This window comes from Micromys minutus (assembly GCF_963924665.1).
Source record: "Micromys minutus genome assembly, chromosome: X".
NCBI lineage: Eukaryota > Metazoa > Chordata > Mammalia > Rodentia > Muridae > Micromys > Micromys minutus.
Genome location: NC_137970.1, coordinates 14,479,709 through 14,492,935, shown reverse-complemented (window position 1 = coordinate 14,492,935; position 13,227 = coordinate 14,479,709). Strand labels below are relative to the sequence as shown.

Below are 13,227 nucleotides of genomic sequence, written 5' to 3'. Positions count from 1 at the left end.
TCAAGTTTGATAACATATGAGCTGTCCTTTCTCCACAGGAAAGAGTTCAGGGGGGGTAGAGGTCACCATGGATTTGTAGATCAAACTCAGGCCTGCGTGTTGTACTGGCTGATTTTGTGTCAACTAGACACAAGCTAGAGTCATCAGAGAGGAAGTAGTCTTAATTGAGAAAGGGCCTCCATCACATCTGGCTGTAAGGCATTTATTTTCTTAATGAGTGATTGGTGTGGGGGGCCCAGGCAATTGTGGGGGTGTCAATGTAGTCTGCTTTGTACTCCTCCCATACTTGCTAGCTGGAAGAAATTACAAACTAGCTCCTCTATTTTATTATTCTCCCCCTTTCCCCTCCCAAATTAGAGAGGGGTGTGTAGGATGGCATCCCCCTACCCTCTTCCCAATGTACCTCCTCCTCACTCCGGCAGGTTTCCTCCAGAAAGACAGCTCCGCCTCAGTTGTACATCTTCCTCACAACTTCCCACAGCTTTCTCACAACAGCCACCTGCCTATGGTACTCTCAGAGATTGTAGTGTAGGGCCATTTCCAGGTCATCAGCATACTTATGTGGCAGGCCACATTGACCAGGGAGACATACTATTTCATCCTCATGGGGGAAGATGGTTACCCAAGGCTCTCTGTGGATGTTCTACAGCTCTTTGGTCCAGTCATATCCCTGCTTGGCCACATTTTATGTCATTTCTCAAGAGAATGTAAAATAAGTGGGGTTGGAGAAATGGCTCAGTGGTTAAGAGCACTGATTACTGTTCCAGAGGTCCTGAGTTAAATTCCCAGCAACCACATGGTGGCTCACAACCATCTGTAATGGGATCCGATACCCTCTTCTGGTGTGTCTGAAGACAGTGACAATGTACAGTGTTCTTATATAAAACAAATCTTTTTTTAAAGATTTTTAAAAAATCTAAAGAGAGAAAGTGCTGGCTATTCTGGGGTGATGCCAGAGCGAGGGCCCCGAAAGTGTCGTTAGGAATTCCTATCATGGAACTGTAGAGATCTTGGGATTCAGGGACCCCTGTGGGGTGAAGGAAGCTTCAGAAAGCAGCTAGAGAAATGGATGGGTTAAAAGTGTGAAGAGGAATAAGCAATCATTGACAAGGAGAAATCTGTCAAAGGCCTTGAGTCTCAGAAGGATGACCCCCGGTTTAATCTCTAGAGACACCAAAGTCTAGCCCAGACCTCCAAAAGTCTTAGAAAACTCATACCCTAGACAAGCCCCCAGACAGAGGACTAAGACAAGAATGATGAGTTCATATGGAGAGATCTTTTGTTTACTGGAGTAGCTTGGGTAGAGGCTCTCTAGACACAAAGGTTTGCACATAAACCTGTCTTAGGTTCCCTTGCTAAAGTTCTCAGCTCTTCCAGGTCTCTGAGATTTGTAGGAAATTAGGGGTAAGATGACATTTTGTGGAACAGGATGGAGGAAGGCCAGTGTCAATCATGAAGTGACATAGTTGGACACCTCAATGAGATTTCGGTCAGGATCTCGAAAGTAGATGGATATAATAGGCCCCTGTGCTCCTGTTCTGGAGACTGGGCCCTCCTCAATGGGGACATCAAAAGCCTGAATGAAGTGAACAGAAGACAAAAGTCATTGTCACAGTTATGTGAGACCAAACCGTAGTTCTTTAAAAATTCCTTCTTGTTTCTTCCCTTCCCCTGTGTTCTAAGGTTTGAACTCAGGGCCTCATGTATGCTATGACCACAGCCAAAATCTCATTCCTAGTGACCCAGACTATCTCAGTCTACTTAAGATGGCTGGCCTTGGGAAGAAGGTGTAATTGCTATGAACCTCAGTTTTCTCATTTGTAAAATGGGAGCAACAGTAGTGCTAGTGAGCAAGAATTTACATATAAGCCTGGGGTCAAAGTTTACATTCTTTTTCTCCCTTATAGTGCTGGGGATTGAATCCACAGCTTCCAGTTGGCCCAGTAAACATTCTACCACTAGCCCTGGAACTATTGATTTTAGTTGCTTTGTCTTTATGCCAAGATGAAATGGGTTTTTCAAATACTTGGTGGAAATCTCATTTCTTCTTCATACAAAAAGAGATCAAAGTAGTCACATATAATGTTCTTTATTATTGTTGTGTGTATATGGTGTGTATGTGTGTATGGTGTGTGTTTGGACAGTGTGTATAGGTGTGTGTATGGTGTCTGGGTGTATGTGTATGGTCTGTGTGTGTAGTGTGGGTATGTATATGTGTATGTGTGTAGAGGTCAGAGAGAAACATTATAGTCAACTTTATCTTTCCTTTTATGTGGACTCCAGGGTTAACTCAGACTGTCAACATGTGTGGTAAGTGCTTCTGCCTACTGAGCTATCTTGCCAGCCCAGATAAAAGTTGTTTTTTTTTTTTTTTTGTTTTTTTGTTTTTTTTTTCTTTTTTGATACAGGATCTTACTATATAGTCTTAGCTATCCTGGAACTCACTCTGTAGACTAGGCTGATCTCTAACTCAGAGATCTGCCTGCCTCTAACTCCTGAGGGCTGGGGTTAAAGGTGTGCACCACCACACTAAATTTCAGATGTAAGTTCTTAGAAGGATGATAATGATAGATTTCTGTTAGTGCTGAGGGATGAAACCTGGGGCCCTGTGCATGCTGAGCAAGAGCTCTACCACAAGCTAGGCCAACTAGTATTTCCTCTGTTCCCTCAGTACTCAAAGATGACTGTATTTTCATGTCTCCCACATGGAATTTTTTTCTTCTCACATTTCCACATAACAAAGCAAGATTGATTGCATGTGTGTGTGTGTGTGTGTGAGTGTGCTACTTTTGCCTCCAAAGTACTAGGATTAAAGGTGTGCACCACCACCCAGCTCTAATCATATTTTAATATGTCTTTTCTTACATATTACCATGACAAAAGATTGAGTATGTCTGAACATTATTTACAAATATTCTTTTAACTTTATAAAATGTATTATATTAGAAGACTTGCAAATAAACAAAATGTCAAGCACCCAAATTATCCAGACCCTACTGCATTTCGACTTCTAAGTCTGTACTAAATTTTTTGTTGTTGTTTTAGTTTTGGTGGTGGATACGTGTATAAAACATATCCAATACCGATTTGTGTATAAACTTCAAAGCTCAATGGTTCTGAATGCCCATTCTAACTGTATGGGTGTTCATTGTGTTGAGTTTCCTTTTAAAATCTATTTGGTTACATGAAAATGACACCAATCAAAGGAACAAGTAGATAACTGTGTGCAGGCAAGATGTGGATGTGGTGGGATCTGTCAGGAATGAGATTTGACAAAGACCTGGCTCATTGGATCATACTCCTGTCTCCAGAGCATTTGCAGTAGCTCTCTTGTTTTTTATTGGATATTTTATTTATTTACATTTCAAACGTTATTCTTTTTCCCAGTTTCCCCTCCAGAAACCCCCTATTCCATCCTCTATCCCCCTGCTTCTTTGAGGGTGTTCCCACTCCCACCTCCGTGCCCTGGCATTCCCCTACGCTGGGGCATCAAGCCTTCACAGGACCAAAGGTCTCTCCTCCCATGGATGTCCAACAAGGCCATCCTCTGCTACATAGGCAGCTGGAGCCATGGGTCCCTCCATGTGTACTCTTTGGTTGGTGTTTTAGTCCCTGGAAGCCCTGGGGGGTTCTGGTTGGTTGATATTGTTGTTCTTCTTATGGGGTTGCAAACCCCTTCAGCTCCTTCAGTCCTTTCTCTAACACCTCCATTGGGGTCCCTGTGCTCAGTCCAGTGGTTGGCTGTGAGCATCAGCCTCTGTATTTGTCAGACTCTGGCAGAGCCTCTCAGGAGACAGCTATATCAGGCCATATAGAAAATGCGGTACATTTACACATTGGGGTACTACTCAGCTATTAAAAACAATAACTTCATGAAATTCTTAGGCAACTGAATGGAACTAGAAAATATAATGAGTGAGGTAACCCAGTCACAAAAGAACATACATGGTATGTACTCACTGATAAGTGAATATTAACTCCAAAGCTCAGAATACCCAAGATACAATTCACAGACCATATGAAGATCAAGAAGGAAAACCAAAGTGTGGATGCTTCAGTTCTTCTTAAAAGGGGGAACAAAATACTCTCGGGAGAAAATATGGAGATAAAGTGTGGAGCAGAGACTGAAGGAAAGACCATCCAGAGACTGTTCTACCTGCAGATCCATCCCTTATACAGTCACCAAACCCAAACACTATTGTGGATGCCATAGCTCTCTTGATAAGCATGGCACTGCCCTCACCTTGAGGCGCTTGATCACCTCCTCCAGGGGCACTTCTGTGATCAAACAAACATCCAAGGAGCCTGGAATGGGGTGAGCTGCTTTGGGTTCAAATTCCTTCCCCACCTCATGTAAGTTAAATTTTTGGTCTCCGAAACACAGTGCTTTCCGGTCACCCTGTTCAGGAGAGAGAAAACAACGGAGAACCAAGCTGACAAAATGAGTTTGAACTAAAGGCACTCTAGCCACTGCGGAAAAGGAGAAAGCAGACTAGCAGACTACGGTTTTACAGAAACTAATTAGTTTGTGTCAGTCTGTGCATGCCTGTGTGCACATGCAGAGGCCAAAAGAAGGTGTCAGGCTCCTCAGGCCTGAAGTTTCCTGTGTTTGTGAAATGCCCGACTTCTCACCTGAGTCCTAGGGTCTAAACTCATCCACTCTTCATAGCTGAGCATCGAGTGCTCTCAGATCTCTATGCATCCAAGGCCAACCTGGTCTATAGAGAGGGCCAGGTCATCTAGAACTACATAGTGTGACTGTGTCTCACAAAAGGTTTTTATACTTATTTATGTGAGGGTGTTAGTTGTGTGCTATGACATATATGCAGAGGCCAGAGGACAACTTTCAGGATCCATTTTCTCCTTCCACCATGTGGTTCCAGGAATCTAATTCAGGCAGTCAGGCTTGCTGCTGAAATCTTTACCCACTATCACCAACACCATTTTCTCAGACACAAAGTCTGGTGGGATCCGGGCTAACCTTAAACTCACTGTGTATCAGAGACTGGACTTAAAGTCTTGATCTTCTTGCTTCTCATTCCCATATACTGAGATCACAGAAATACATACATGTCATGCCTGTTAGTGTACAGGCAATTCCACTAGTCTGCTCTCAGGGACCTAGCAAGTCCTGCTGTTGGTATGCTGTGGATTAAAAGAACACCAGCCACCTCAGTTCGTTCTCTCTCTCTCTCTCTCTCTCTCTCTCTCTCTCTCTGCATTCCCTCTCTCTGTTCTCTGTGCCCTCCTCTGTCCTCTCTTTCTGCCCTCGAGGCATAGCTTTCTCTACTCCCTGTCCATCTGTCTGTCTTGTATGTCCAGTTGTCTGCCTCTAACCCTTCCCCAAGTTCCCACTCCCTTCTCTTTCCCAATAAACCTTCTATACCGGATCTGTTGCGTGGAATAATTTCTCACAGGTACACCTTGGAGCAGGCCCACCAAAGGTGCCCTCCCCTAGCTGTATTATGTTTCATAGCAACGTCCAGCATCAGTTTTTAATGTTTTTAAAGATTTAATGTGTGCAGCACTCACAGAGGCCAGAGAAAGACATCAAACACCTCCTGGACCTGGAAAGTGTATGCTCCCAATGTGGGAGCTGAGGGCAAGGGTGGTGCATGTCTTCAATCTCAGCACTTGGGAGGCAGGTGGATCTGTATGAGTTCGAGGCCAGCCTGATCTACAAAATGAGTGCCAGGACAAACAGGGCTATACAGAGAAACCCTTCTTGAAAACAAAACAAACAGATATATATTATATGTGTGTGTGTGTTGTATATTGTATTATATCATCTATCACCTCATATATCATATCTCATATCTCTTATATCTCTCATATCTCATATCTCTCTCATATCTCTCATATCCCTCACATCTCATATCCCTCACATCTCATATCCCTCATATCTCATATCTCTCATATCTCATATCAATCATATATCAATCATATATCAATCATATGTATCATATTGATCATATATCATATATTATATATTATATATTTTTTAAGCTGGCCATGGTAGTGCACACCTTTAGTAGTCAGGAGGCAGAGGTAGGCAGATCTGTGAGTTAGAGGCCAGCCTGGTCTACAGAGTGAGTTCCAGGACAACTAGGGCTGCACAGAGAAATTCTGTCTTGGAAACAAAACAAAACAAAAATGCAAACTGTGTGAGAGGTTGGAATTTGGGTCGTCTGCAAAGACAGCAAGCTCTTAACTGCAGGACTAACTCTATCACCCCAGGTTCTATTCCTTTTTCTTTTCCTGAGACAGCATCTCTCTATGCAGTCCTGGGCTGGACTCAAACCCTCAAACTCATTCTTTTTCTGCTTTAGGCTCCTGAGTGCTGATGTTAGTATCTGCTTGGGGGGGGGGTCATGTGTTTGTTTTTTGTTAGAGTGTCCATATCATCAAATGATTAAAACCCACCCGTAGAAGAGAAAACAATTTGTCTACCCAATATACCTTCCCTCCCTCACTCCCTTCCCCTTCCCTCCCTCCCTCCCTCCCTTCTTCCTTCCTTCCTTCCTTCCTTCCTTCCTGTCTCTCTTGGTCTTTGTCTGAGTGTGTATTTCCTTTCTTTGGGATGTCATTATGTTGCCTAGACTATCCTCAAATTCTTGGGCGATTGGGGGATATCCTAAAATTCTTGGACTAAAGTGATGTGCCTCAACCTCTACTATGCGTCTTCCCTCACTGTTTTATTTTTATCTTATTTTTCCTGTAAGAACAATAGCCAATGGTATATTCCCAAGCTTTTCTTAAAAGTACATCTCAAGCCATGGTGGTAACACACTTATAACCCCAGCATTTAGGACACTGAGTTCTGAGGATAGGAAGTTTGACTTCACCTTGGGCTCCACAGACCCTCTCCCCAAAATAAAATAAAATCAAACCAAACCAAGCAAACACCCCCACCCCACCCCATTCCTCCCCAGGAGGCCATTGTGTATAGAAGACCTTATTAGTTGCCCTCAGCTGTGAGGTGGTTGTTGGTGGAGCTTCTAAGAATCTCCCTGCCCCCACTGAGCTGGGACTTTGTGCCTATTCATTTTCTCCTAATAACACATTCATCTGATTGCTTCTTTGATTGAGAGCAAAAGACAGCTGTCTCCTTTAACCCCATGGTGGCTCTCTCCTTGGGCTCTCCAAGCATGTATTGATTTTTGAAATGTTTTTTTAAATTTATGTGTATAGGTGTTTTGCCTGCATGTATGTCTGTATATCACATGCATGCATGGTGACTGTAAAGGCCAGGGGAGGAGGGCATAGCCTCCCCTGGAACTGGAATTGCAAGATAGTTATGAATCACCATGTGGGTGTTGGGACTTGAACCCTGATCATCTTCTACAAGAGCAAGACATGCTCTTAACATTGACCCGTCTTCTCCAACCCGGAAAGGTTGATTAAATGCAGAACTTCAGGCCAGGAGTGGTGATACTTGCTTTTAACCCCAGCACTCCTAGTTCGAACCCAGGGCCTCAGACACGGCAGCAGATACTTGTCTCCACTGGGCCACCTTGACAATGTTCATGACTCATTTTCTCTGTTTCCCCTGAAGCTGGCAATGACACCTAGGTGCTCAGCGAGCTACACCTCCAGCCCCTCAGAGCACAACTTTCCCCAGGCCTTTGCACCTAACAGTGCTTAAGTACTATTCCGTACTTACTTACTTTGGATTTGCAGTTCAATTGGACATAGAATTTTACGTTGGTTTCCGCCCCCCCAATCATTTTTCAATTAATTACATTTGTTCTTGTTTTAAGACTATTTCCATTTTACAGTGCACACCAGTCACTCTCACCCCACCTCCCTGCCACCCCTTTCAGCACCTCCTCCTCCTTCACAAATCCCTCTCTCTTTCCCTCCCTCCCTCCCTCCCTCCCTCCCTCCCTCTTTCCCTCTCTCTCTCACATACACACACATATACACACACACTCTTTCAAGACTACTTTGTTTAGTGCCCCACATAGATTAACCAGGAGTGTCTCAATAGAGCTATCCATTTGGGGCCTGGTGGGCTCAGTTGGGGGTACACAATTAAAGTCCCTTCCCCCCAGAGTCTATCAGTAGCCAATAGCTCAGAGGTAGCAGGCATCCCCTTGAACCCTTCCCCCTTCATTGACTTTCTGTTGATGGTGCCAGTCTCCTAAGGGCCCGGTCCAGGTAGCTCCGATTGTGAGTTAATACTTGTAATAACTGTACAGAGTCTAGAGAGTGTTATCTCACAGCCCTTCAGTCTCTTGAAAATTTCCCAACCCCTTTCCCACAATGTTCCCAAGCCTCGTGGGGATGCGGGATGGGGGGGGGGGCTGGAATATCTTGTGCAGGGCTGGGCCCAGGACGTTGTTGTTCTCGGCATCTTTGGAAGCCTGAGTGTATTCATCACTTTTCTTTGTAGGGAGGCTTCTCTGATTAAGGCTGGGAACTGCCTTTGTTCTGGGGGTAGGGACCACATGGAGAGATGCTGAGGCAGAACTGGAGGCGGGGCAGGAGTGCTTTCCCAGAACCTTAAAAGTATAGTCCTATTGTTTCCTGGCCTCTGGTGGGACTGGAGAACCCTAACATTTGCATCTTTCTTTCTCTTTTGTAGCCGAGCCACTTTTTAATCTCTTGGCAAATTCTTAAGATTCACTTTTTCCAGTGTGACTTCTACAGTCCCCACCGGGCATATCTTGAGTGTTGATATGCTGAATACATAGTTAACTCTTTGTGTATAAAGGCTGCAAAGTTCTCTTGTCCTTTTTTTTTTTTTTTTTTTTTTGAGAGCAGGGACCTTGAACTAACAAGGCCTCTTGCTTTAGTTCTCCAGGGCTTTGCCCCTTCCATTTTCTTGACCCTCACTCCAAATGTCTCCTTGTTTGTATTTTGGAATCTCTTCCATTGATCTTTTCATTATTTCTCTCCTACATCCTGTTTCTGGGAGCTTGAAGTTATAAATAAAATAAAATAGAATGTTTTGGGCCAGGCTCAGGATTTAATGCATGCGCGGCAAATAATCAATCATAATACTCAATACAGCACCTATGTAAAACAAAACAAAAGGAAACCAAGTACCTCAGAACCAGGCAGTGGTGGCACAGCCCTTTATTGCCCCACTTCTGTGAGTTTGAGGCCAGACTAGCAAGTTCTAGGACAGCCAGAGTTATGCACAAAGAAACTATATATATATATATATATATATATATATATATATATATATATATATATATATATATATACATATCTTCACACATATATATTACACACAGACATATATATATATCACATAAATATATATATCACACACACACATACATATATATACACACAGCCCTTAAGTTACATTCATAGTATTTACTATGAATTGTTTTTAAGACAGTATCTCACCAGGCAATGGTGGTACATGTCTTTAATCCCAGGATTAGGAAGTTGAAGCAGGTGGCCTCAGAATTCAAGGACATCAGGGCTGTCCAGAAAGAACCCTGTCTCAAAAAACAATCAAATAAACAAAGAAATAGCCAATGTAGACTGGAGAGATGGCTCAGTGGTTAAGAGCACTGACTGCTCTTCCAGAGGTCCTGGGTTCAAATTTCAGCAACCACATGGTGGCTCACAACCATCTGTAATGGGATCTGTTGCCCTCTTCTAGTATGTCTGAAGACAGCTACAGTGTACTCATATATGTAAAGCAAATAATTTTTTCATTAAAAAAAGAAATAGTCAATGTTGCATGTATACCAGGATTGTCTTGATCTTGCTAACTAGCCAAAGATGATCTTGGATTTTTCATTCTCCCATGTCCATCCCTCCAATTAGGAGTGCCTGTATACTTGGTTTATGGGGTATTTGGGATTGAACCAGGACTTGGTGTGTATATGGCAGTCTGTTGGGCTAGACAGATGGCTCAGAGGTTAAGAGCACTGATTACTGTTCCAGAGGTCCTGAGTTCAATTTCCAGCAACCACATGGTAACTCACAACCATCTGTAATGGGATCTGATGCCCTCTTCTGGTGTGTCTGAAGATGATGATGACAATGTACTTATATATTAATAAAAAAACAAAGGCAGTCTAATGACAGTCCTTTGATAGTCTATGACCATAAAATATAATCAAATATTTAAAATGTTATCAAATATTGATCAATTATCAAATATTAATGGAGGAAGGTAGGGAGCTGGCTCAGTATAATTCTTACTGCACAGGCAGGAGGACCTGAGTTCAGATCCCCAACACCTGTGTAAAAATGTCACCTGCAGCACCTTAGCCTCCTATCCCAGGGCTGGGGAGGCTGAACCAGGAGTCTTCCTGAGGCTTGCTAGCCATTTAGTCTCGTTAAGTCAGGGCTCTGGCCTAGCCCTGCATATGCAGGAGATCCACAGATACATGTATGTACACATAACATACAGCATGCACAGACCCTTTGAATATGAGGACATGATTACCTTGAATGTAGTGACCTCCATGCCCAGGATCTTGGAATAGAACATGGCGGTGTCGTCGATGCTCTTTACAGTCATTACAATGTGGTCAAGTCTACTGATAAGACATGGGGAAGGGATCTGGCTGCTGCTCCTCCATAACTAAAAGTCAAGAAAACAAAACAAATATCCATATAGTTTCATGTCAAAATGCTTTTAAAAATCTGTACATGTATCTCTTTTTTTAAAAAAAAAATAAAGTTGTAAGGAAAAAAGAAAAAAAGAAAAGAAAACAAACAAACCCCAGAACTCAGAAAAATCCAAATTGCCACCAGACACTTCCAAATGTTGTTCTCCTTTTCCATCACCTCCCCAAGCCCTGGGGTCCTCCTCATCCCTATTTCAAGGGGAAAAGTCCTTCGAGAAAATCTGTAAAGCATTGCTCTTGGGTGGATTCCTCCAAGAGGCAATATGGTTGCCATGTCAACCCTTCCCGTTTCCTTCCTTTTCCTCCTACTAAAGAGACAAAGGAGAAGACCAGGAAAGTGGATTTTATGTCTGTTTGAAGACATGACAAGACTCAGAGCAGGACCAGCCTCCTCCCCCATCCCTCCCCCATCCCTCCCCCATCCCTCCCCCATCCCTCCCCCATCCCTCCCCCATCCCTTCCCCATCCCTGATCTGCAGCTAGCACTGTGGGAGCAGGGAAAGGAGGACCTTGGGCAGGGTTGGGCTGCAGCGGGGAGAACATTGGCTGCTCTGGCAAAGGACTGGGGTTCGATTTCCCAGAGCCCATGAGATGGCTCACAGTGCTCTGTATCTGCAGTCCTGGGGAATTCAGAGCACAGACACACATACAGGCAAGACACACATACACACGTCACAAGGAAAAAGAAGAGCACCTGCGATGAAAAAATAAAAAAAAATAAAAAAAACGAAGCCAAGTGTGCTGCACTTGGGAAGCTGAGGCAGGAGAATTGACAGTTCAAGATCAACTAAGCACTGTCATGAGACCATTTCTCAAAAACCAAGTAAAGCAACAATAAGAGGGGCCGAAGAGATGGCTCAGTAGTTAAGGGTATGTTGCTGGACCTGGGTTCAGTTTCCCACACCCACGGGATGGGCCACAACTGTCTGTAACTGTGCTGGCCGATACAATCACTGCATACATGTAGTACACATGTGTGCATGCAGGCAAGATACTCATATACATACAAAAAATTGGTTTTGTTTGTCTGTTTTTTTGAGACAGGGTTTTTCTGTGTAGCTATGGCTCTCCTGGAACTCACTCTGTAGACTAAGCTGGCTTCAGACTCAGAGATCCACCTGCCTCTGCCTCCCAAGTGCTGAGATTAAAGGCATGTGCCAGCACTGCCTGGCCTAATTTTTTTTTTTTTTTAAGGAAAAATGTCTGAGAATGTGAGCCATTTCAGATACCTAGTTGGGAAACTGTCTCAAAACCCAAAACCAACCAATCAGAGAAATAAATAGCTGGCTATATATTTTGTTTTAGTTTTCCAATCCTATCTGGGGCCCGGTGCTTACAGCTCTACCCAAAGGACCAGAATTTGATTCCTAGTACTTGCGCTGGGCAGCTTACCAAGGCTGTAACCCCCGACTCCGTGGGATTTGGTGCCCTCTTCTGGCCTCTAGAGGCACCTGCACTAACACACACGAATAAAAATAGTCCTGTTGAGCCTTTTAATGCTTGTTGAATCTGTATGAGCACCTGTTTTGTTCCTGATAGAACTAATTTATGTTTTTCTCTTTATGTCTATGGTGGAAATAGAAACTACTAGTATTTTCTGATTTTGAAGAACCACCCTTGAACATAGCGGATCTTTATTTCCGCCTCTGCTCTCATCCTTTTCCCTCTTCTTCTTCCTCTTCCTCCTCCTCCTCCTTCTTCTTCTTCTTCTTCTTTTTTTTTGAAATGGTTTAAGAAAAGCTGTTCATTTCTCAGCTCTGGTCACTGACTTTAAGTTTTGTTGTTTTTTTTTTTTTTGTTTTTTTTTTTTTTTTTTTTTTTTTTTTTTTGTTTTTTGTTTTTTACTTTTGCAATCTGTCTGGATGGTTCCCCTTGAAGTGCCCTGGACACCATGTCTTCTCTCTGGTCTGCTCCAGAGACCTATTAAAGGTTCCCTTCAGGCTCCCTCGGGGCCTCTGAATGTTCTGACAAGCTTCAAGGTCATTGTTTCTCAGGGCCCTCCTGGCACTGCTCCGTCGTGAGAGCCTCGTGGGCATCCAGGAGCCACCTTGGGTTACCTGCACGTGTCTGAAGCTGAACTGACGAACCACTCAAAGAGAGCAGCCAACCCTTAAGCCTGAGCCCTCCATGAGCCCAAGTAGGATTTCTGCTGCCCTCTGGTTATCTTTAAGAGAAGGCCCAGTGAAGGGGATTGAGGGAGCTAAAGCCACAAGGGTGTCCCTGAGAAGGAAAGCAAGTCAGCAGACCCAGATTGGGTACCCCCAGCCTGGTCAACACCCATGGCCCGAAGCCTACACCCCGCACCCCCACTTACCGGACTCTCGGATATTGGATCCCACATCCTCACTGGTAGACTAGAAGGCAGATAATGCTACATGGCAGGTAGGTTGGGGCTGGGGCTGGCTCTGTGCCTGGAGATCAAGGGGCAGGAATGGGAGGTGCTAGCTGAGCACGCTGGGTGGGGATAGAGGCAGGAGGTCAAAGGGGTGAAAAGCAGGAAGACTTTAACTAAACTTGGGGTATGGATCAGTGGTAGAAACCCCGGCTTCTACCCTAGCAGTGCGAAACTAAGCCAAATCCTGATGACCTTGAAAAGAAAAGTACACGTACGAGGAGAGGGTCT

The 13,227-nt window shown here is 43.9% G+C and overlaps 1 protein-coding gene across 1 annotated transcript; it reads right to left on the bottom strand.

Moving 5' to 3' along the window:
• Positions 1-1,450: 1,450 nt before the first annotated feature.
• GLOD5 (glyoxalase domain containing 5) lies at positions 1,451-12,945 on the bottom strand (the record flags this gene model as incomplete). The annotated part of the gene is made up of 4 exons (XM_080909970.1): positions 1,451-1,576; positions 4,244-4,399; positions 10,421-10,558; positions 12,919-12,945. 4 exons carry the CDS (start codon positions 12,943-12,945, stop codon positions 1,451-1,453), a joined length of 447 nt encoding a protein of 148 aa, XP_080766096.1.
• Between the last annotated feature and the right edge of the window lie 282 nt (positions 12,946-13,227).